The sequence below is a fragment of the Lynx canadensis genome, chromosome D4 (assembly GCF_007474595.2).
Source record: "Lynx canadensis isolate LIC74 chromosome D4, mLynCan4.pri.v2, whole genome shotgun sequence".
Taxonomy (NCBI): Eukaryota; Metazoa; Chordata; class Mammalia; order Carnivora; family Felidae; genus Lynx; species Lynx canadensis.
This window is the reverse complement of record NC_044315.2, coordinates 14,007,411-14,031,831: the sequence shown is the minus strand read 5'-3', so window position 1 is coordinate 14,031,831 and position 24,421 is coordinate 14,007,411. Positions and strand designations below refer to the sequence as shown.

The window sequence follows — 24,421 nt, the reverse complement described above, 5'->3', positions numbered from 1 at the left end:
ACAGATCTCCCTCAACTCACGATGGGGTTACATCTGGACAAACCTCCCGTAGGTTGAAAATATCTCCAGTCAAAAGTACATTTAGTACACCTCAACTACCCACGAGCACGGCTTAGCCTAGCCCACTTTAAACGGGCTCAGAACACCCACATTAGTCTATAGTTGGGCAAAATCATCTCACACAAAGCCTACTTTATACTAAAGTGTTGAATATCTCATGTAACGTGTTGAATAGTGTACTGAAAGTGAAAAACAGAAAGGCTGTCTGGGTACAGGATGGTTTGAGTGTATCAGTTGTTCACCCTCACGATGGCCGGGCTGACACAGAGCTACGGCTCCCTGTCACTGCCTGGCATCTTGGAAGAGTCTCATACCGCTTATGGCTGGACCAGGAACAGATCCAAACTGGAAATCTGAAGTATATTTTCTACTGCGCGCATTTCACATTCACATCATCGTCAAGTTGAACAATTAAGTCCAACCACTGTAAGTTGGGGACTATCTGTAGTTTCAAAACCATCTGCTTTATTTTAAGAACCTTTGATTTTTCATGTTCCTGATAAATATCCAAGAACAAAAGTTTGTAAAATTCTCAATGGTCAGCTACACAAAGATTCAGTGCCCTCTTTTTTTTTTTTTTTTTGTCAGTAGACTTTATTTTTTAATTTTTATCATGAAAAAAATTTATTTTTAAGTAATCTCTACACCCAACATGGGGCTCGAACTTAGAACCTTGAGGTCAAGAGTCATGTGCTCTACTGACTGAACCAGCCAGGTGCCCCCCAATAGGCTTTATTTAGAGCAGTTTTATTTATTTTTAATTTGTAAAATTTTTAAATGCTTATTCAGTTTTTGAGAGAGAGTGTTGAGCAGGGGAGGGGCAAAGGAAAGGGCAGAGAGAACGGTGGACAGAGGATCCAAAGCAGGTTCTGGGCTGCCATGACCATGAGATCATGACCTGAGCTGAAGTGTGGTGCTCAACCATTCAACAGATTGAGCCATCCAGGCTCCCGTAGGGCATTTTTAGGTTCGCAACAATATTGAGCAGAAGATACAGAATCCCCTACGATCCCCGCCACCAGCCTGCCTCTTTCCCCGCACAGCTTTCCTGGATATTGAAGTCCGTTTCCTTTGGTTTTGACAACAGGTATAGGTTATGGAAGTAAAACCTCTTTAAAACCAAACCTTCCATGAAAACAGTTTATGTGATTTTTTAATTGCTATTTTTAATGCTTGAGTGCTTGGCAGACCGGATTCCAATGGACTCTTGCTGTGCGGCAGTGTCCCTTAACTTGGAGTCCTAGTATCCTCGTGTCTAAAACTGGAATAACAATTTGGGAGAGGATTAAATTGAGTAACATATTCAGACTCCAAGCAAAGCGCCTGGCACTTAATAAACATTCAGAGAATGGGCATTAAAAACAAATGTTTTTTTAATGTTTATTTCTGAGACGGAGACAGAGTGAGAGGGGGGCAGGGGCAGGGAGAGAGGGAGACACAGAATTGGAAGCAGGCTCCAGGCTCTGAGCTGTCAGCACAGAGCCCAGTGTGGGGCTCAAACTCAGGAACTGTGAGATCATGACCTGAGCAGAGTCAGACGCTTAACGACTGAGCCATCCAGGAGCCCCAGATAATGGGCATTATAATATAAAGTTGGCCCTGTGCAGGTCGTAGGATACATTTGTTTCCTGTGGCTCCTATAACACGTTACCACACACTCGGTGGCTTAAAACAACAGAAATTTATTCTCTCATGCTCCTGGAGGCTGGAAGTCTGAAATCAAGGAGTGGGCAAGACTCCCTTACCCGAGGAGGCTCCAGGGGAGAATCCTTCCTTGCCTCTTTCTGCTTCTGGTGGCTGCTGGTGCTCCTTGACTGCGGCTGCATCTGCTTACATGCTCACATCATCTCCTGTCTGCCTTCCTTTCATAAGGATACATGTGATTGCACTGAGGGCTTACCCTGAGAACCCAGGACAACCCCCCGACTCAAGATCTTTAATTTAATCCCACTGCAGAGACCCTGTTTCCATATAAAGGAACACTTCCGGGTTCTGGTGATTAGGGTCTGAAATCTCTGGGTGGGGGGAGGGGGGTATTTTTCAGCTTAGGACACAGGGTGACACATTTCCTATCCTGTCCTCATAAGGCATAGTCCCAAACATTTCACCTTTGATCACGAAAACAGCCCTTCCTCCCTTCCAGTTTGTCACTCAAAATCATCTGCCTTATTTCAAGAACCTTCCTCCCTCTCCCAGAAGGAACAGTGGCATCCAAAGTTGGGTAGTTGCATTAAGATCTTAGCCCTGGACCGTGTTGGATTGGACCGTGTTGCTGTTTTGGGGGCATCCTTCCAAAGTTTTAATTAATGTTTATTTATTTTAGAGACAGAGAGACAGAGCACAAGCGGGGGAGGGGCAGAGAGAGCCGCAGACAGAATCCGAAGCAGGCTCTAGGGTCTACACTGTCAGCACAGAGCCTGCTGACGCGGGGGGAGGGGGGGGGGGACTCACGATTCGTGAGATCGTGACCTGAGCTGAAGTCGGACACTTAACCGACTGAGCCATCCAGGCGCCCCCGCGCCCCCCAAAGTCTTAAGTCATTCGCGGATGCTCTGTAGCGCTGTTTCTCAAACTCGAGTCTTCCAGGCACCTCTGATTCAGTAGGTGGCGGCAAGTTTGGCAATCCTAATTTTTCAAAGTGCCGCAGGAGAATGTTATCAGCCGAAATTTGGAAACTTTGATTTCTACAAATTCCTGAACCTAACTCATGGAAATGGGGAAATTCCCTTTCCCGCCCGCTGGGTGTATCATGGTTACATGACTGAGGTGCCATTAAAACGGCGGGGCGGGGGGTGGGGGGCGGCGGGGAAGGGCAACCCTGAAATCCGAACACTCCTATCTGTCCAGGACTCGCTGAAAGAGTTCCCCGTCGGGACAACCTCCAGTTCCGAATTAAACAGAGGATGACGACGGCCTGGATTGGGCAGGGCCGCTGCTGTCACCAGCCGGGGACCTCGTGGGTCTGACTGACCAAGCCCCGGCGGCGCCCTCCGCCGGAGACCAGACTTGTGCTCGGTGGGAGCAGCTCCAGCGAGGGGCGGGGAGGTGGCAGCTGGAGCTCCTCCAGCTCCCGAGCAGGAGTCCATACATAGAGAGGTCCAGGGGCGTTGGGGTGGGCCGGGGAGTGGCTTGCCGAGCGCCACTCCCGCAAGCCGCAGCCACTCCAGAGTGGCGCGGGCAGGGGGCGTGGGGAAACGTCGTTCTATTTATTCTGGCTGGAGAGCCGGTTGCCCCGGCCGCTCCGAGCTGCCCGAGGAGCTGTCTTGAGGCAGAGAGCGGGCGGTGTCTTCGGAAAGGGCTAAGAACCCGGCGCGCGTGGCTGGCCAGGTGGGGGCGGCCGCGCTGCGCCGGCGGAACGCGCAGAAATTTTTTCGGGAGTTCTGGAAGTCCCTTTGGGGATGATGAGGTTCCGAGTGTGGCTCAGCCGGGAGCGATGAGGGCGCTCGGAGTCCAGCTCAGCCGAGGGGTGTTGGGGCGCAGCCAGGGCTCAGCCGGGAGGCGATGGGGGTGCAGTGTCCAGCTTAGCCGCGGAGTGATGGGGGCGCAGTGTCAGGCTCGGCCAGGACCAGATGCGCGAGCAGGTTCCGCCGGGGGCGGGGGGGGGGGGGTGATGGGAGCCCATTGTCAGGTCCAGCCGCGGGTGAGAAGGGCTCGCGGTCGGGCTCAGCCGCGAGGTGGCGGGGGCGCCGGCTCAGGGTCCGCCGAGCCCAGCAGGAGCTTGCAGCCGCGGCCGGACGCGCTCAGCGCCGGGTCCCGAGCTCCCGCGGAGCCGGGCGGCGGGAGGAGCCCAGCGCGGCCACCGCCTCCTCCGGCCGCAGGCCCCTCCTCTGCCCCCGCCTCCTGCGTCCCGTCCGCCCGCCCGCCAGCCCAATCCGCAGCCCTCGGCCCAGCAGAGCCGGGCGGCTTGTCTGGCCGGCGGAGGCTGAGCGCGACCCTCGCGAGCCGCGGCGCCCGCCGACCAGGGACAAGCGCGACTCCCGGGACCCCGCTCTGCCCCGCGCTGCCGCCTCCTCCCGTCGTCGCGGGGACGCTCCGGCCCGCGCCGCCAGGGCCGAGCTTCTCTTCCTCCCCGCGGAGAAGGAGCGGAGAAAGCCGAGCGGCTGCTCCGGGAGCGAGCGAGCGAGCCGAGGCCCCTGCCCCCGAGTGTCGGGGCTGGAGGAGGAGGAGGCGGAGGCGGAGGGAAGTGCGCGTCATTCCCGGGAGGAGAGTGTTTCACCTCCAGGCTGAGGCTGCGGCTGCCAGTTGCATAAAAGCAGCGGTGGCGGCGGCGGCGGGCGCGGGCTCGGGGCTCCCCGGGCTCTCTGGCCATGGAGAGAAGATCCGGACCCGGGGACGCTAGGAGCTCGGCTCCGTCTCTTTGGACCGCGGTGTAGGCACCTGAAGTAGCCGACGCTCAGCGGGGGAGGGGAAGGTAAGAAGCAAAGGGTCCCCCGCCCCCCGCCCCGCCTCCCCAGCTGCCTGCTGGGGCCACCGCGAGGTCGCCGACGGCGGCCCCGCGCACCACCGCGGCTCCCGGCGGCCTGGCATTTAGGCATCTGCTGCTGCCGAAATGGAAAACATCCTCCCGCCCCCCGAAGCACCCTCCCGCCCTCCCCCCTCGCACCGCCTCTCCCGGGCTCCCTCCTCTCGGGTTCGGGAGTAACCGGACTCCCCCGGAGCAAATCCTCTCCGTAAGAAAGGGTCTGGGAACCACGTCTAGATTTTCTTTCTTTCCGTCTCTCTTTTCATTACGTTTACGGGGGAGGAAACAATGGACCTTTGAAAGTCGGTGTGAACAGCCGCAAACTTTCCGGAGAGGGTGGGAGTGGGGGTGGGGGTGGGGGATAAACCCCACAGGAAGCTGACCACGGTGAAAGGTTGATAGAATGTGCGTTGCAGAGTCTGGGCTTCAGCGCGCGCGCGGACGCGTTTGGGGTGACCTTTGTCTCTTTACTGTTCCCCTGGGTTGGTGCACCCCACACCCCTTACCCCGCATTGTGTTAGTTCAAGTCAGGGGAGGCTTTAAAAATCGCTTGCAGCTTTCTTTACAGCTGGGGAATATAGCCTGAGCCCTGGACCCCACGCCCAGCTTTCCTCTGCAGAGTTGCGAGGTCTTGGCAAAGGAGGGGCGTCCCGCTCTGTGAGGATCCCAGAATTCAGTAGTTAGTGCCAGCTTCTACATCCTTTGCAATAAAACCGAGGTCCTGATGTCCCTGGATGCTCTCTGCTGAGGGTTGTCTCCAGACCTCGCTGTTGAGCGGAAACCACTCACTTAAATTCTCTGCGTAAGGTTAGGAAAACAGACTTTGATATATGTCTCCTTTCATCAGGAGTTGGGGTTAAGGATGGAGTGCTTAATAATTTTAAGAACTTTCATTCCACACAGGGGCCCCTCACCGGCTTGTGTCCACTCTCCTGGTTTCATTTCAACCATGCGATGCCCTGTTGCGTAATTGCAGGGTGTGCAGATGTTTTCAGGAGCAAAATAAGAATTGAGAGGAAATGGGATGGAAGGAAGTTTCACCTGAGCTGAGGGAGGCCTCAAGCCTCAGGGCAGCCAGACATACCTGTTGGAAACGGCTGTTAGAAACGCATGTAGTTAGCCCTATGGTTCTTTGGTTTGGCAAAAATGGAGCTATTAATCTTTGAGCCTTGAAGGAAGCTTGCTATTTTCAAAATTGGTGTGGGCATCATGCTCTAGTTGTGTGCCTTTGATTAGCTATTCAGAGGGCTCTTTGGGGTTTGCCTTTCTGGGCAAAGGAGAAGACAGTGGACTAGCCCTTCTGCTTAGTCAACACTGGGTAGTACCTTGTGGTGTTGTATTCTCGACACTAAAGTTCCTCCCGTCAGCTTTCTGTGAACCTGCACTGCAGGGTCAGAGTCTGTGTGGGTGGAAGTCTGCTTTTGGCTTTCAACTCAATCTTCGTGAAGCTGGTTTATCTGACGAATGTGTGTCTACAGACTCAGAAAATTAAGGTTAGAAGTGAATTTTGAATCATCACCTACCTGTTCTGCTTCAACAGCCAGTGACAGAAGCCGCGGGCTGTGTGGACAGGGAGGTGGAATCAGTAAATCCTTACCCCTTGCTTGTTTAGATTTCTTTTGTCACGGCGGAATTGTTTGAGTAAAGTCTCCTTTGTTGATGTAACCTGTAACCTGCAGATTTTCAGGACTCTCAGATTTCATGGCAGGAAACCAGGGGACGGCACCTCATTCCTGTTCCAACAGACCTCATCTAGCTTGTTTCCAAGCTCTCTTGGGAATGGTGAGAAGACCAACTAGAAAGTAAAGTAGTTGTGGGCTGTTTCCGAAGTTGAAAGGCTACTGTTTACCAGCTCTGTCCCTCTGGGCAGGGTTCTGAAATTGCAAATGATGATACGATGAACCACAGTGCAGAAAGAGAGCATTTAGAGGATTATTATCAAATACACAGCCTTAGACTCACATGGGATACCGTATGTAAATGTGTACCTTGTAAAGTTTTAAACGTGTACCTTGTAAAGTGCTGTAAAAGAGGAGTATTGCATCACCCACCCACCATGCATTCAACTAACAATTCTCGTTCACCCATTGCATGTCAGGCCCTCTGGAAACAGTCCGAGTGCCCACCTTGTCAGGCAGAGGGAGGTGGATGGAGTGGTTAAAGCTTGGGAAGTCCAAGGGAGCGAAGATCACCTGTGTGTGGCTTCCATCTGTAAAGAAAGATGAGCCAGTCTCTGCGTTGAAAGGAAAGAGCCTAGGCTGAGAGGAAAGGAAACAGGTGCAGGAAGTGTGTAAGTGTGGGGAGCATTATGCATAGAATCCTTTAAGAATCCAGAGGAGGACCAGATTGGGAGCAGTGGGTGGAAGGAAGCAATTTGGTGAAAACTAAAATTTTCAAAATTCAGACAGAAATAGTAGGGACAGAACACTGGTGTCAGTGGTACCATTTTGAAATGTAAAGATGGGAGTACTTGAAGTCAGAGTTCAGTCTGAAGCGAAGCTCTGACATTTGCTAACCCTTTGGTGCTGCCCAAATCCCCCAGTTCTTCACACTTTGTTCATCTGTAGAATGAGTTTAATCATATTTTATTGAATTCTTTCAGGTTTAACTTTAATTTGCTGTGCATATACTAAAGTTCCATACAAGTTAGTGCTGTTTGCTCTCGCAAGGTACTTTCAAAGTACATTCTTTTTAGGGTACATTCTTTTAGCCTGGGTGGCTTGAAAAGCCAAAAGTTGGTTGAGCGTTCAGCTCTTGATTTCGGCTCAGGTCATGATACCACGTTCGTGGGATTGAGCTCTTCATCGGGCTCTACTGTGACAGCACAGAGCCTACTTGGGATTCTCTCTTCTCTCTCTGCCCCTCCCTCTCTCTCTGTCATTCTCAAAAACAAACAAACAAAAACCCCCAAAACAAAACAACCAAAAAACAAAAGACAAAAAGCTTTAAAACAAACAAACAAAAATATTTTCTTTTTAGAGCAATGAAGAGATCCAAATCATAACTCAGTCCAGCTGGCTCCAGTGACAGATTTCTATTTTGTTGACCCTTTCCAGAGTGTTCCGAATCCCATCTTGAGTGCAATTCTTCAGACTTTATGCTGGTTGTTGTCATATGGCATTCCTCAACTTGTCCAGGCAGCTTCCCATGCCAGCCACAGGAAATCTTCTCATTGCATTCAGGTGGTGAGCATTAATTAGAAGGATGGGCTGGTGCATACAGCACCTCCATTGAGAGGGGCTTGTCTGGGGCTGTTCGGTAACTGCCGTGTTCCTCCCCTGTCTCCCAAGGCAAGCTAACCCCTCTGCTTTCCTCTGTCCTAACAAGATGAATATGGAAAAGGAAGGAAAAGCCATGCATGTGCATCTTCGAGATCCTGAAAATGACCCTTACTAGTTTTCTCCATGTATAAAGAGGTGTAATTTTCAACGATGCTGTTAAAGAAAAGGCTGTTCTCACAGTCAAAACAGTCGCTGTCTAGGTGAAACTTGAATCTGTAAGCACGTCTTGCTTTAATGTACTTGCCTTACTCCCCACTTGAAATGAACTTAAGCTCATCTGACAGTGTAATAAATTGCCTTTGATAGAAATCCATACTCACATTTTTCAAACTATCAGTTCAGTGTGATTTTCTTGGGGCGGGAAGCAGTACAAATGTAAATCAATTTTCAGGACATATTGAATCTTAGCCTGTAGTTTGAAAGGGCCTTAAAAATAATATTAAAATGAGGAAATTGAGACTCAGAGAGGCTAACTAATTAGGTAAGGTCATATAGTAAATTAATGGCCGAGCAAGGGACAAGAACCCCTTTGTCCCTATTTCCGGTCAGCATTTTTTTCCCCCTCTAATGTACTCTAATTAGTTCCTGTTTGGTTTTGTTAGCAATTTGGTTATTTTAATGTTTTAATGGTGAAATGATTTGCATTTGGGCTGAGAAACCCATTGCACCCAGCTTTAAAGCAGATACTCTACCTTTTTTGTTTGGGAGGACCTACACATGACATGATGCACACAGTGGGGGTGATGTTACTTATAATACATTTCTGGCAAATAGGGAACTAAATGTAACCATAATGTTAGCTTTACTTGCATTTTCCATTAATAGTACACAAATTTAAAATATTGTAGAAGTGCACATTTTTGAAAAGAAGTAAGTTCCTGGAAACATTATTCAGATTTGTGTTGTGAACCATAGGTTAAAAGTATATTAGAAATATGTTGGCATGTTCTTTTGTTTTCCCTGTGTTTGCTTTGGGAAGCCATTAATGTTGGTTGTCAGGAACTATGTTCAGCAAATATTTTATTGCATTCCTAAGATGTGCAAGGCTCTGTGCTTGTTGCTGTGAGCAGTGCAAAGACGAATGAAGCGTAGGGTCTTTACTAAAATGTCTCTTTAAAAAAAAAAAAAAATGGCCCAGACTGGGACGTTGTGTATGACTTAAAAAACACGGAATTGTCTCCCACCAAAATCCGTCCTTTGATCTGTTAGGCAAATCTGCATTGAAATTGTTATTAGTCTAACCTTGTAGCCAGATTTGTAACATGACACTTATTTTCATTACGTTGTAACAAGTGATAAACCTTTTATATTTATTTTATCAGGGCTCCATCTCAGTTTGGACAATAAGTTAAAATTTGGCAACATTTGGGGATTTTATATTATGAAAAGTTGGCCTCAGGGATCTTGTAGCAGTCTTAGCTTTAATAAAGTTTTTAAAATGGTGTTAACACTGCAAAGAAGTGTGATTGGAACGTTTTTGCCTGAAAGGATTGCAATTTAAGACGATCCATACTGAGCCACCGAGAAAAAAGAATTGTCCACATTGACTCTGAATTTGATGTAAGTATCTTAAAACACATGAACATCCACCACAAGCCAGATGTCTTGGTCACGTCTAGTTATGAAGTCTGTCCAAAGAGTAAGAAATTGTTATTGATTTGAGGGCTCTTGCCTAATTATTGGCTTGTACTTGGAGACGGCCAACCTTCTGTTGTTACAGTGGCCCTCACTAATGGTGACTCACTTCCCTCCAGAATGAGTCGTTTTTTTCACATACAGTGGGGTTGGGGTTGGAAAATTAATTATTAACATTTTAGGGAGTGGAAAGATTAAGTTTAGCACAAGGACAAATGCCTGATTCCTGTTTCAGAAGGAATGAGGAAAATGAGTCTTTTTTTTTTTTATTGTGGTAAAAAAACACACGTCTTATTGTTTATTCATATCACCAGCGCCACCTCTATAAAATCAACTTCATACGAGGATTTAAAAAAATATATTTCATTAGTGCAAAAGACACCTTTAATTGTTCAGTGGGCACTTGGTGACAGTCATTCGCCAGCCCCCCGAGGACATGCTGAGATAGAAACGAAGGGCTAGTGATGTTGAGAAGCTAGCAGTTGGGAGCAAGTAGGGTGTGCGTGAAGGTGTAGCTGGAAAGGCCAAACGGAAGATGAATCGTCTTTTCTGCATGTTAATAATGTCTTTTGATTAATGTTAATAGCTGCTTTCCCAAGTGCTTGGACTGATTTAGATACTGCCTGTCCTCTCCACGTGGTCGTGCTTCACATTGTACATTGTACATTGTCACAATGTACATTGTACATTGTTAGCTCACGGATAACTTTCCCCCCTGCCTACTTACCATGTGGTCTGGGCTTGGCTTTAACCTTAAAGTGTTTCTTCTTGCTCCCTGCTTGTGTTTGCAGTCGTTGAGTTGATCACGTAGCCTCTGTTTGCCTGTCCCGCTGCTGCTGGCTGTATTCTGTCCCTGCTCTGCTTGCAAAGTCTAAACACTGCTCTAGTGCTGAGTAATGGCTCATTCACTGGTCCTCCTTGCTGACGCTCTGGCACCATTGAGTTTTGATGAACATCGAGACCGGAGGAGGTGTGATATGGTCCCTTTGGCAGGCCTAGATTTCACATGCCCCGGGAGACCGGGCACTGTGACTGTTTTTATTTCGGCCGGGCACTCATCTGCAGGTAACACTCTGCCTGCAAGCCTTCCAGACACTACGAAAGGCTTCTGTTGGTTCCCCCACATAGTGGTCATTGTTGGACAGTGTGTTGTCATTTCAGTGGCAGAGTTCAGTGGTAGGTTTCACTTTGCACATCCAAAAAGAAGCTATTAGTAGTAGTCTGGTGATACGCATTTGGGTAAGTCAGTTCGCCAGGGCTTTTAAAAATATACCTCTATTCCATTCACCGAGATCTAATAAACTCAGGCGATCACCTCTTTAGAACCCCCCAGCCCAGTGTCTGCTTCACGTGCATTGTAATGACTTCTTTACTTGGCTCATCTCCTGACAGCCTCCACCCCAACACTGAGCTCTGAGCTCGTTGAAGGTAGAGAATTTGTTTGTTTGTGCACCACTGGGTCCCTGTCATCTAGCAGAATCCTTGTCTCATAAGAGATGCTCAAGCCTGAATGTTTTTCCTCTCGGGCAAGCCTTTACTCTCAGTGGGGAAAATTGTATTAAAAATAGGCTCGAGGTTGTCGGTGAAAGAAACAGGACATTTGGATTCTGGTCCTGGTCCTGCCATTGGTAGGAACTTTGCTTTGATGCTGGATTGAGGGGCCCCAGATCACTTCACTCTGGGCATCTCATTATTCATCTGGGATATTTCGTAGTTTGAAAGGCATGTCCAAACATACCCGTTATATGTTTCCTATGGTCCCTGTATCTTGATGTCTGTGTATCAGGGGATCATGGACTTTTGGTGCATTTGTGCTTGTTTATCAAACCTATCTCTGTTGCCTTTACTTTTTTCCTCCCTTTCAACATTTTAGCCAACATAACTTCCTTGGCTCTTTCTCCCTGAGAAGTATTTTCAAGCTTTGTCCCCAGCGCTCGCGGAGAATGCAGCCTGCAGACAGTTGTGCCCTTTGCAGTAACCTTAATTAAATCAGCCTCCCTCAGGTCAGACGTTGGCTTCGGTTCTTTCTTTCGAAGGCCAGCTGCAAGGCTGATGACACGCCTTCATCTGCCATTGTGTGCCCCTGGCAGTCATCCGTCACTGTCAGCAGGGTGGGAGCCTCTGCTGTGTCCTCCCAGCCTGTGGGGAACAAGGGCGAAGGGGGGTGGCCCAAGGAGCATTGGGAAGGAGGGGAGAAAGGGGGCAGCTTTTCAACAGAAAGGATTAAGGAGAAAAAGGAATCTGAGGAATAATCATCAGGAAAAGAAACAGACGTGAAGAGCAGAGGACTGGGAGGTAAACTGACCCTCTCCTTTCTCCAGCTTCCCAAGTGGAAGCCTTGTTCTTTCTCCTGTTGTGTTTACCCTTAGTTCTTTCCTTCCACCCAGGGCCTACATACTTTGCTCTTTTAAGATTTATTTTCGACGGGGTAAGGAGTGTGAGATAATTCTTCACTATCAGCCTTTCTCCCCTGTTGGTCTGAAGGTCTGTCTTTTCTCTTTTGCTTCCCTTTTGTTGCCCACGGTAATGTTCAGCCTTTTCACTCTGTCAGCCATCTTGGCTTTGGGGTCAAGCCTTGCTTTTCATGGAGATGCTTAACAGATTTGGAAAAGACGGGATTAACGAGCGTGTGTGGTGTCAGGAAAATCAGACACCTGCCTCCTGTATCTTGCGTAAATGGGAGGACTATAAGAATATAATTAAAGATATGTCTTAAAGGTCACCTCTGTAACTTTAAGACGCGAAAGTGTTCACTTGGTTCGCTTTTGGGCGTTAGATATCGTAAATAAGACTCTTTGTTTTGAGGGATCTATATTTAACAGGAGAGTCCAGTGTAATTTGCCGAGGATATCTCCACTTTAGTGAAATTGTAGCTGGCTTGCTAATCTGAATTTCTTCCATACAGGCCCATAAACTCAGTATTTATTGTTTTGTTGTTTTTAACATAAGCCACCTCTTTGTATTTTGGTTAATTTTTGTTTTCTGGGGGTCTACTATTCCCTGACTGTAGTATTCCAGCAAAGAGAGCAGAGCTTAACTGAAAAGTGAATTTCTTTTTTTTTTTTTTCTGAAAAGTGAATTTCTAAGCAGATACAAATGTCTCCTAGCTTTTATTTTTTTGCATTTTTATAAAACTTGATAAAAAAATAGGATTTCAAACTATACAGTCACCAGAAATACACAGTTATTAAAAATGCACGCATTTTACTTGGTATCTCCTCTTTTTGCTTTAAAGAATACTTATTCTGACTCAATATTTAGTGACCAAAAATAATTTTTAGTCAACGTAGTCTTTGGAGGAGATTTATAGTTTTAAGATATTCATTTAAAAAAAAATTTTTTTTTAATGTTTATTTCGGAGATAGAGACAGAGCATGAGTGGGGGAGGGGCAGAGAGTGGGGGGGAGGGGAGGACACAGAATCCAAAGCAGGCTCCAGGCTCTGAGCTGTCAGCACAGAGCCTGATGTGGGGCTCAAACTCATGGACCATGAGATCATGACCTGAGCCGAAGCTGGACGCCCAACCAACTGAGCCACCCAGGAGCCCCTAAAAGATTCTTTATAATTTCTCTGTATTATATTAAAAATTTTTTTTATTTTTACTTATTTTTGAGAGAGAGAGAGACAGAGAGAGAGAGAGAGGACAGGGGAGGGACAGAGAGAGAGGGTGATATAGAATCTGAAGCAGGCTCCGGGCTTTGACCTGTCAGCACAGAGCCTGACTCAGGGCTGGAACTCACGAACCGGAGATCATGACCTAAGCTGAAGTCAGATGCTTAACCTACTGAGCTACCCAGGCTCCCCTGTATTATATATTTTTTTAATGTTTATTTATTTTTGACAGAGAGAGAGAGAGAGAGAGACAGAGCATGAGCGGGGGAGGGGCAGAGAGAGAGGGAGACAGAATCTGAAGCAGGCTCCCGGCTCTGAGCTGTCGGTACAGAGCCCGACGCGGGGCTCGAACCCACGGACCACGAGATCATGACCTGAGCTGAAGTCGGACGCTCAACCGATTGAGCCACCCAGGTGCCCCCCCAAGTATTATATTTTAATAGAGTTAGTCTGTACTGGGAGAGTGATTTCCTTGTGAGGGAGGAGATAATGTGAACACTTCTTGATGCCAGACTAGAAAAATCGGGGTCTATATGTAATAGCAGTAGCTCAGCTTTGGGAGTATCATTCATCATATTTGTCTAAATTGACCAACTGGAAAAAGAAGGTAGAGGAATAAAAATTAAGATTTCTTGGCCTCTTATCTCTTCACTGCTTAGGGAAAGGTTTATAATGAAAGGCCAATTCTTCCCCTCTTCCTGGAAACATTGGCCTGGGTATGATCAGCTTAGTAAAAGTGAACCAGATTTAATGTAAAGAAACTAACTGTGCAAAGTGTCTTATTCCTTGGGAACATACCAGACATTTGCAGGTGATAGTGACTCGTCTTGGTTTGGAGAGTTGAAAGAAAAGCCAAAAAGGCTACCCTTTTGTGTGAATGTGTCTTGTGTGAAGGCACCGTCCCATTTGGAGGTCTCTGGGTATTGGATTCTCTGGGAGTATGCTTACACAAATGAGGCAGATCTCTGAGGGAAAGTGAACTTAATCTTTCCCCACCATCTGTCTGTTTTCTCCCAAACAGCTCTATGTATAGACCTAGCATTTATATTGAATTCTTTTGCGGGGAGCATTGTTTAAAAATGTACTTTATCCTGTGTGCTCTGGGAATACGATATGCACTAAAAAATATTCCTGGTAACTGTCTGTAGAAGGATTTTTTCCCCCCAGAAACTTTTTCAACCATCATTTTTTTGAAAATCTTTATAATATCTGTTTAAATACACTATCTTCACAAACATATGAATCAGACTTAAGTATTTATTTGACAGCTTGAGAAACTAAAGGAGCTACAAGCCAGTTGTGCTAAGTTTCTTACTGAACAGTTTTATATGATTGAAGTATTGAGCTCATTGTTTAGCAACTGTAGACGTAGTCCGAATCTACCACAAAACTAAAGAAACCCCCGACCGCCCTCCCAAACCCTAAACCTGGTTCCTTAATGTTATTCTGTGTTATCTTTTTCCTAAACATGAGAGATTGGAAGTTGAAACCATTAATTGGAAGTTCAAAGCCGTTAGGAGCTGGTTAAAATTTTAACTAGGTCATAATTACTAATAATTATAAACATCTATCATTTATTTTCAAGGTAATTCACAAATGACCACTCGTTCCTGGCATGGTTTACTTTTTATTGTGACTTAAGCATACCAGTGAGTGTGTTATGAAGAGCTACCAAGATCTTAATAAAAGGAAGTTTCCTTGGCCAGAGTTTGGCCGGTTGTACCGAAACTCTTAGAAAATGAAGACCGTAACTTGCAGAAGTGACCTTTAGATTGGACACTGTTTCCAAAATTATGTCCTTGATCAAAGAAGAATAAGCTTGAGATCATGCCAGCTTCTTGACTATTCCTATAAGCCTAAATTTTCCATTCAAAAATAAGTTCTTGAAACAAGTGCAGGCGGGATTTAAAAAGGGTTAAATGAATCAAAAGCAGTGAGTTTTCATTAAGTGTTCACTATGATGGGGTCAGTATGCAGGGCATAGCATGGGCTATGAGAGCCCCTCCCCACGGGGTTGGAGGGGCTGCGCGATTGGGGGGACTGAATATACAGCTTCTGGCACCAAGTGCCCTCAAGCACCATGTAAGTGATAAGCGTGTGTAGGAAGCAGTTTTTGTCTTCTATATTCATGTCTCCGCAGTAGAAAGCATGTGAAAACTCGGTCCTTTTAAATTTTTTTTTTAATGTTTATTTACTTTTGAGAGAAACAGAGACAGAATGAGAGTGGGTTAGTGGCAGAGAGAGAGGGAGACACAGAAGCAGAAGCAGGCTCCAGGCTGCGAGCTGTCAGCCACAGACCCCGACGCGGGGCTCAAACTCACGAGCTGTGAGATCATGACCTGAGCCGAAGTCAGACCTCAACTGACTGAGCCACCCAGGCGCCTCAAAACTCCGTCCTTTTAAAGAGCTCTTATTAATTTTGAATTACTGCTGCTATGTCTGTATTGAGAAGACTCCTTCAATACATTTTTTTTTCAAAAATTTTTCTATATTCCCCCCCCCCGCCTTTTTTTTTTTTTTCTTCTTCCAAATTAAGCTCTGTGTCCAACGTAGGGCTTGAACTCACCACCCTGGGGCACAAACTCATAACCCAGAGATCAAAAGTCACATGCTCTACTGCCTGAGCCAGCCAAGTGACCCAGATCACAGCATTTATTGGCCGTCAGCATAACAACATAAAGCGGAATGGAGCACTTTCTTTTTTCCTGTGTGCCTACTCCATTTCATACTGTATTGCTAAAACTATTACAAAATATTGTGAAAGGTTGGGCTTGTCTAGGGTGCTGCTCTTTATCTTTAGAATTCCTGTTTGCAGCTGGGAATTATACCTTTAGTCACCTGCTAGATTGCACACTAGGACTGCATTTTGTAAAAATTAATTCTTTGACCTTTTTGCTTGAAGTTGTAAACATTCTCAGTTTTTCCTAAACCGGGGCAATAGATACAGATAGATTAGACAAATTTCCCAGAGCCTCAAGGATGTTAAAGAAAGATTAAGTGGGAAATTCCAGTCTGTGTATATGTGTATGTGTGATCTATAGAGGGATATTGATCAAAGTTCCACAAGCCCCTAGTGAGTACCTACTATGTGTAAGATCCTGTGAGAATACGAAGATGAGTAAGACATAGTCCCTGTTCTCAAGAGGCTTATTATAGTTGACTGAAGGACGGACAAGTCTACACGTTAACTGGAACATAAGGCAGAGAGCAAGATGATCCAACAAGAGATTTATCGATCTATTTATTTATTTTTTAGTAATCTCCACACCCAATGTGGGGCTCGAACTCATGATTCTGAGATCAAGAGTCTTACATTCTACCGACTCAGCCAGCCAGCAGCACCCTAGCAAGAGTTTTACACAGAGTACAGGGCAGAACAGACAGAACTTCTTGCAGAATCCTGAGATGGAAGGGTTTCTTGGATGGGATAGCACAGCATTTGCTGACTTTAAATGAGAATATCTCAGTTTTCTTAAAATCATGCTGTCTCTCTTTTTCTTAATGTTTATTTTTGAGAGAGAGAGAGAGAGTGCACGAGTGGGGAGGGGCAGAGAGAGAAGGAGACAGAGAATCCCAAGCAGACTCTGTGCTAGCAGCACTGATGCAGGGCTTGAACTTACGAACCATGAGACCAGGACCTGAGTCGAAGTCAAGAGTCTGACAGTCATCTGACTAAGCCACCCAGGTGCCCCATGCTCTTTTATTTTTATAGGCCCAAGAAACCCTTACCAACCTGATCTCCTTTAATGTTATTGAAATTTCAAAACAAATTATTTTCTGTGATTACTTCTTGTAATTGAGTGTTCTTATCAAATGTACAGGCCCCCTCCCACCTTGAGTTGCTGTTGAAGGTTATGCATTCTTTTTATACAAGAGAAGAATTTTGTTTCAAGTAACAGGAAGTTTTAAAGGTTTCTTTTTGGCGAATTTTTTTTGACAAAATTAGTAGTTCTATTTTAAAAATTTTTTTAGTGTTTATTTATTTTTGAGAGAGAGAGACAGAGTGTGAGCAGGGGAGGGGCAGAGAGAGAGAGAGAGAGAGAGAGAGACAGAATCTGAAGCAGACTCCAGGCTCTGAGCCACCCATGCGCCCCCAAAATGGTAGGTTTTGAATGCTTCCCCCTTTTTCAGCATTTGCATTTTTATCTTTTAAGTTGATAGTTTCATAGTCTTAGTAATTTCTTGTATTACTTATTTTAGAGGTAAGAGGGGGAAGAATCAGCCCTTCGTTATAAACTTTTCCCTAAGCAGTGAAGGGATAAGAGGCCAAGAAATCTTAATTTTTATTCCTCTACCTTCTTTTCCCAGTTGGTCAATGTAGACAAATATGATGAATGATACTCCCAAAGCTGAGCTACTGCTATGATATATAAACCCCGATACTCACCAGACTTCTAGTCTGGCACCATGAACTGTTCTATTTTAAATATTTGCCCAAATTCCCTGTGAATATCTTTAATGGCATGATTTTATTTATCTATTTATCTATTTATCTATTTATCTATTTATTTATTTATATTTAGTGATTTAACTTTTTAATTAATTAGTACTGGCTTCGGCAGCACCTATACTAAATTTTAATTAATTAATTATTACTAAGCCTTTCGGGCTGTCATCCCGTAAATAAATACGAGATAATTCAAATACCAAAAGTTATGCTTCAAAACTTGCATGGAGTGCATTTCCCAACTCAATACGAATGACTTTTCTCCCCCCACTTTGGATTATCTATCTGTGTTTAGGGATTTAGCTCTTCAAATACATCATAAAATGCTAACGTGTTCCTTCTGTATAGTACTGTGTGTTTTCCACTAGAAAGACCGCCGTCTTAAAAACGACATGTAACGGGAACAGATTAGTAGGGTATGAAGTAAAAACATTGGTCTGTCGTCAAAACTTCACAATGACAGCTAATACTCACCTTGAAGTCTTGAAAGCCCAGAGGGACCTCTTCATCCTCTTTCTTCTGTTAGGTGCCTCTTTGTTCTCAGAATGCCAGACTCACTAATGCTGCAGGGGCTGTACTAACAATCTCGTGGATGAAACGGCCATTGGTCAGAGAGCTTGGGAACTTGACCACTGTTCTCACGGTGCTGCTCGGGTCCACTAATATGTGGATCTTCCCCCATAAACACAGTCCAGTGCTGTCAACGTATTTTGTCTTCCTTAGGATTTTCGTAATGGCATTGTCTTTTCTCCGGTTTACTTTGTTGTAAGAATACAGTATATAATGTATATTACATACAAAATGTGTGTTAATCAACTATTTGGTTATCCATAAGGCTTCTAGTCAACAGTAGGCTGTTATTAGTCGTTACGTTTTGGGGGAGTCAAAAGTTATACATGGATTTTTGACTGCGTGGCGGGGGATAAGTGCCCCCACTTCAAGGGTCAGCTGTATTTCCCTGGTCAATTTAACTCTGCCTTCAAGTGAGTGATTAAAGTTGAATTTAGGAATTGTGTTTTTTGGGGATGCCGTAAATCTTTTCTCTATCCTCACTAGTTCTTACCACAATCCTCTAATGACCTTAGGATCTCACTATTGCTTATTGAATGAGTGAAATGTCAATTTTTCCCACAAATAGTTTAAATCTATAACTAGCAATAATTATATTTTTAAGTAACTGATTCATAATACTACTTCTAAAATAAACTCATAAATGTAAAGTGATATCCTAAAATTTATCTTGTATCTTTACAAATTATAATAAATTGAAAGGGAAATCTGCATAAAGTGATTTTTTTTATTGTAATTTTTTTAAAAGTTTATTTATTTAGGTAATGTCTACACCCAACATGGGCTTGAACTCACAACCCCGAGGTTAAGAGTTGCACGCTCTTCTGACTGAGCTAGGCAGGTGCCCCTCATTGTAATTTTAAGATGGTTTCAACAGTATGTTACTTCTTAGGAAGAAAATGATTGTATTTGCTGCTTATGCATTTACATGTCTTTCAATAGAGTGGAGCTAATGGACTCAGAATATATGAATAGAAATATATTTAGTTTTGGGGTGCCTGGCTGACTTAATTTGGTAGAGCATGGAACCCTTGGTCTCTGGAGTCATGAGTTCAAGCCCATGTTGGGCATCGAGTTTACTTAAGAAAATAATAAAAATTAATATTTTGTATATAGTTTTACAAAAGAGTTATGGGGCAAACACAACCGCAGTTACTTTCATTTCTTGACCATTTTAGTTTATGGCAGACACCATCTGAATTTTCCATGTGAGTCTATCATTTTATGACTGAAGACAAATTATTCCCAGTGGCTTGGTGGCTTCATTTAGCCTCTTACTGCCTGTTATTATACTGTGGGTACATCTGGAGACACATCATCTCCCACAAAAGGGCCCTCCAGCCTGTTAAGTAATAACAACCTTTCTCACCCTGAAACAATGAAGTATCAGTTGATTGCAGCCTCAAACAAAAGATCCCCACTCCCTTTCAGAGCAGATTATACTCATGACTCCCCTCCCGCCCTGGTGAGCCTGGCACTCAAGAATATCTAGTTTAGCCTTTTCTTTGTTAATAGAGGATCAGAAAGGGCTCTTTGTTATACTCTCTCATTTGTTCCAGCAGGATGTCTCTATTATCTCGTTCTGCTGTTTGGCACATGCGGTAATGTCTTCAATAGCACCTTGAATCATGTTCTCTTTCCTTTGTCATGGAGCTTAAGCTTCATCTAAATAATTACTTTTGTTCAGAAATCAAACCCCGCTAACCAAGTGTTTTTGACAGACACACTGACTCAGAATGTTCTTTGCCCCATGTAAAATCAGCATCAATTCCTGATTAGATTCCCTTTCTGTCCCCATGAATTTGCAGGTCGTTTGGGTCCTGGGAATGCTTAGTGATGGCTTCTCTAATGACGGCATTTTATGTTTAATGGGTTTGGTGTAGTTTAGAGCAATTTGGGGGTACCCTTATGACTGGGATCTCATTCATTGTTTTGGCAAAACATGAGGGGAATTAATTACAAGGCTATTGAGTGAAATCAGGTGACTCTGAGATGCTCTAGTTATTACAGAATGGGAGAGGTTGAACACCATGTTTCTGAAACCATTCAGCACATCTTATTTATCCACAGTCATTGTAATAAGAACATTATATAGTAGCATAGGATTTCTTTTCTTTCTTCCTTCCTTTCTTTCTTCTTTTCTTTTCTTTTCTTTTCTTTTCTTTTCTTTTCTTTTCTTTTCTTTTTTCTTTTCTCTTCTCCCCTCCCCTCCACCTCTCCCCCTCCCCTTTCCCTTCCCTTCCCCTCCCCTTCCCCTCCCTTCCCCTTCCCTTCCCCTCCCTCCCCTCCCCTTCGCAAAGTAACATAATAGGGTTGCATTTAAAACTTACTCTTTCAAAAACTTACAAGTGCTTACTATAAAAAATAAAAAGGACTGACGTGTGTGTGTGTGTGTGTGTGTGTGTGTGAGAAAGAGAGAGAGACAGAGAGAGAGAGAGCTTCTCTTAGATAAGAATCATTTGTAGTGAACTTCTGCATGAAGAATTCCTGAAAATATTAATGTGCTCTATTCTTTCAGACTCAGCTCAGTTCGAGTTACACCCTTGCAAATCAGAAAATTGATTTCTTTGGAATTCTTGCTTCTCAATTGTCTTGAAAGACACATTAGTGTAACGGTTAAGTACCAGAACTCTAGTGTCCTGTTTTTTCCATATAATAGCTAATTAACCTTTCTCAGGTGCAAAATAAGGATAATGGGAGATACACAGATTTGTTGTATTAAATGCATTAGATGAGTGTGGTGCCTGAGTGCTCAGTTGGTTGAGCATCCAACTCTTTTTTTTTTTTTAATGTTTATTTAGTTTTGAGAGACACACACACACACACACACACACACACACACAGAGCATGAGTGAGGGAGGGGCAGAGACAAAGGGAGACACAGAATCCGAAGCAGGCTCCAGGCTCTGAGCTGTTAGTGCAGAGCCTGACGCGGGGCTTGGACTCACGAGCCATGAGATCATGACCTGAGCCGAAGTCGGACGCTTCACCAACTAAGCCACCCAGGCGCCCAAGCATCCAACTCTTGATTGTGGCTCAGGTCATGATCTCATGGGTCATGAGATCGAGCCCTGTGTCAGCTTCCACATTGATGGTGTGGAGCTTGCTTGGGATTGTCTTTCTCCCTTTCTCCGCTCCTCGGTGGTGCGCTTTCTCTCTCAAAATAAATAAATAGACATTTAAAACAAATGTATTAGATGAGTAGTACTTGTAAGATGTTTAGAATAGTGCCTGGCGTAAGTACTCTGAGCCAGATTTTTTTTTTTTTTTAGTTATCCTAACCATAATATTTGAGTGCCTATTTTTTAAACAAATTTTGAGGATTTAAAGAGATTGTTTAAAAATGACATTCAGTTGAGTGAGTTTGAAGATCTAATTGGCTTTACTTAATGATTGATGAATCAGGCAGCATCTCATGTTAGCAGGTAGAGAGGGGCTTCGAGGAGCTGTACCAAATGGAGGGCTTTTACAGGCAGAGGGGGCAGAAAAAGTTTTTAGCAAAGAGTGTATTGTTTCAGGCAAGGTATCTTCCTTTGGGGGAAGGCAGTGGTTTGTCAGGCAGATTACCTTGCCAGTGCTGACCAGGTTGGTTAAAGGTTGGTTAAAGGTTATATTCCTGAGAGAAGCTGAACGGCAGTTGGGTTCGTTGTTAAGTCTCGGTTTGGTGACGTGGCCTTAGCATAAGTGACTCCATTTTGGGCCTGTTGTCTCTCTCTCTCTCTTTTTAAAAATGTTTAATGTTTATTTATTTTAATGTTGATAAAGAAAGAGAAAGAGAGAGAGCAGGGGAGGTGCAGAGACGGGGAGGACAGAGGATCTGAAGCAGGCTCCAAGTTGACAGTGGAGAGCCTGATATGGGACTCGAACTCTTGAACCATGAGATCATGACCTTAGCTGAAGTCGGACACTTAACTGACTGAGCCACCCAGGTGCCCCAAAGAGCCCGTTGTCTCTTTTTAAACCAGCTAATGTAGACTTTAGGTTTTCTCACTAAATGAACTCATAGCCTATAGTTAAGTGATAACAGGTAGAAGAAATACTTAAGTTGCTTCGCTGAAAGAAAAATCTGGTGGGGAAATCGAACACCTAAACATGAAAGCTTGTCTATTGGAACTTGTTAGGGCCAACTTACGGTCTTCATACGATGCATGGACTTTAAGTTCGGTTTGAAGGGCTTACGGTAATGCTCCTCAAAAAGTGTGACCACTTGCTTTAGTGTCACCAGGGTGTGTTTTAAAAATGTAAAATCCACAGCCCTCTTTGCACCAGTTGAGCTGGAATCACTGGAGTGGAGAACCCAGGAATCTACGTTTTTAACAAACATCCCTGGTGATTCTTTTTTGTACAATGAAAACTGAGAACAGTTGCCTCTGAAGAGCGGCTCTCAACCAAGTTCTTGATAGAATTACTCAGGTGACATTTAAAAGATAGAGATGCTTGGATCCCGACTTGATTATTTGGGGTGTGGCACTGGGCATTAATGTTAGAGGGTGATTATAAGGTGCCACCAGGGTCAAGAAGCAGGAGCATTACGGGGCGCCTGGGTGGCTCAGTTGGTTGAGTGTCTGACTCTGGCTCAGGTCATGATCTCAGGGTTCACGAGTGCCAGCCCCACGTCGGGCTCTGTGCTGACAGCTCAGAGCTTGGAATCTGCTTCGGATTCTGTGTCTCCCTCTCTCTGCCTCTCCCCCACTCGTGCCCTCTCTCTCAAAAATAAATAAAACATTACACATTTTTTTAAAAAAGCAGGAGCATTAGAAAACAATTGGTGGTTATATCAGGGATGTAGGCTGACTTGATGTTTTCAAAGTCATTACAGTGGTTACCAGGGAGGAATGGGCAATTCTTGCTTAATGGCTGCAGAGTTTCTGTGTGGGATGATGAAAAAGTCCTGGAGATGGATGGTGATAACAGTTATACAACCGCTGAAGGCACTTAATGCCCCTGAACTGTGCACCGAAACGTGGTTAAGGTGGCACGTTTTATGTTACGCGATTTGGCCACCACCAAAGACGCCTAATAAAACCATCACAATTCTCACATTTCTGAACCGTAATTTTCTTCTTTTCGCAGTGACAGTGTATCATGCATGCCACTGATTCCAGGGGACAGCCCCCTGCTTTCCTGCAACCTCAGAACGGAAACGGCCATCGCTCGTCTGGCTATGTTCCCGGGAAGGTTGTGCCGCTGCGTCCCCCTCCTCCTCCAAAGAGCCAAGCTTCAGCCAAATTGACCTCCGTCAGACAGGAAGCCCGGGCCACCTTCGCTTTCTCACCTGAAGAGCAGCAGGCCCAGAGAGAGAGCCGAAAGCAGAAGAGGCACAAAAATACTTTCATTTGCTTCGCCATCACTAGTTTCTCATTTTTCGTTGCACTCGCGGTCATTTTAGGCATATCCTCAAAATACGCCCCAGATGGTAAGTGCGCACGTGTGGACACGCACGTGTACAGACGACCCAGTGCAGGAGAAGGAAGAGGGAAGGAAATAGCAGAATGAAATTAAAAAGAAAGCCTTGTGATATCTTCACTTGGCTCTAGCGAATTAAAGTATAATTAGAGAACAGGAGTTGTAGCTGCTTATGGAAGCAATTGTTAAAGGCATCCGTGGACACGACACGGTTAAAGGATTGCCCTTCCTGCCCATTCTGCCACTTTGGCAGAATTCTTGTGTTACTGCGACTTCATCCTTTGTGGCGGGTATGATTGTCTGACTGCCAGAGGTTTTTAGTGATAAAAATGACCAAGTGTAATGATAAAACTACATTCGTTCTTTTTTCTTTTAAGATTTCATTTTTTTTTTTTAATTTTTTTTTCAACGTTTATTTATTTTTGGGACAGAGAGAGACAGAGCATGAACGGGGGAGGGGCAGAGAGAGAGGGAGACACAGAATCGGAAACAGGCTCCAGGCTCCGAGCCATCAGCCCAGAGCCCCACGCGGGGCTCGAACTCACGGACCGCGAGATCGTGACCTGGCTGAAGTCGGACGCTTAACCGACTGCGCCACCCAGGTGCCCCATAAGATTTCATTTTTTTAAAATGTTTGTTTATTTTGAGAGACAGAGCTCACACGTGTGAGTGGGGGAGGGGCAGAAAGAGAGGGAGAGAGAGAATCCCAAGCAGGCTCCGTGCTGTGAGTGCCAAGCCTGACACAGAGCTTGATCCCATTAACTGTGAGACCATGACCTGAGCCAAAATTAAGAGTCAGACACTTAGCCGACTGAGTCACCCAGGCGCCCCTAAGATTTCATTTTTAAGTAATGTCTATACCTAGTGTGGGGCTTAAACTTACAACCCTGGGATCGAGTAACACTCTCTTCCAACTGAGCCAGCCAGGAGCCCCCACATTTTACTAAA

At 45.0% G+C, this 24,421-nt stretch overlaps 1 protein-coding gene across 3 annotated transcripts in view; it reads left to right on the top strand.

Annotated features, from left to right (window-relative positions):
• The first annotated feature begins 3,294 nt into the window (after positions 1–3,294).
• Positions 3,295–24,421, top strand: part of CEMIP2 (cell migration inducing hyaluronidase 2) — an 85,940-nt gene continuing 64,813 nt past the window's right edge. For 2 of the 3 annotated variants that reach the window (XM_030293216.1, XM_030293214.1), the window contains exons 1-2: positions 4,387–4,471; positions 23,141–23,483. In XM_030293216.1, the coding sequence (XP_030149076.1) occupies positions 23,153–23,483 (331 nt within the window). In that variant the 5' untranslated portion in view covers positions 4,387–4,471; positions 23,141–23,152. Of the gene's footprint in view, positions 3,388–4,386; positions 4,472–23,140; positions 23,484–24,421 lie in introns of those variants that run through there. The other variant, XM_030293215.2, reaches the window with a different exon arrangement.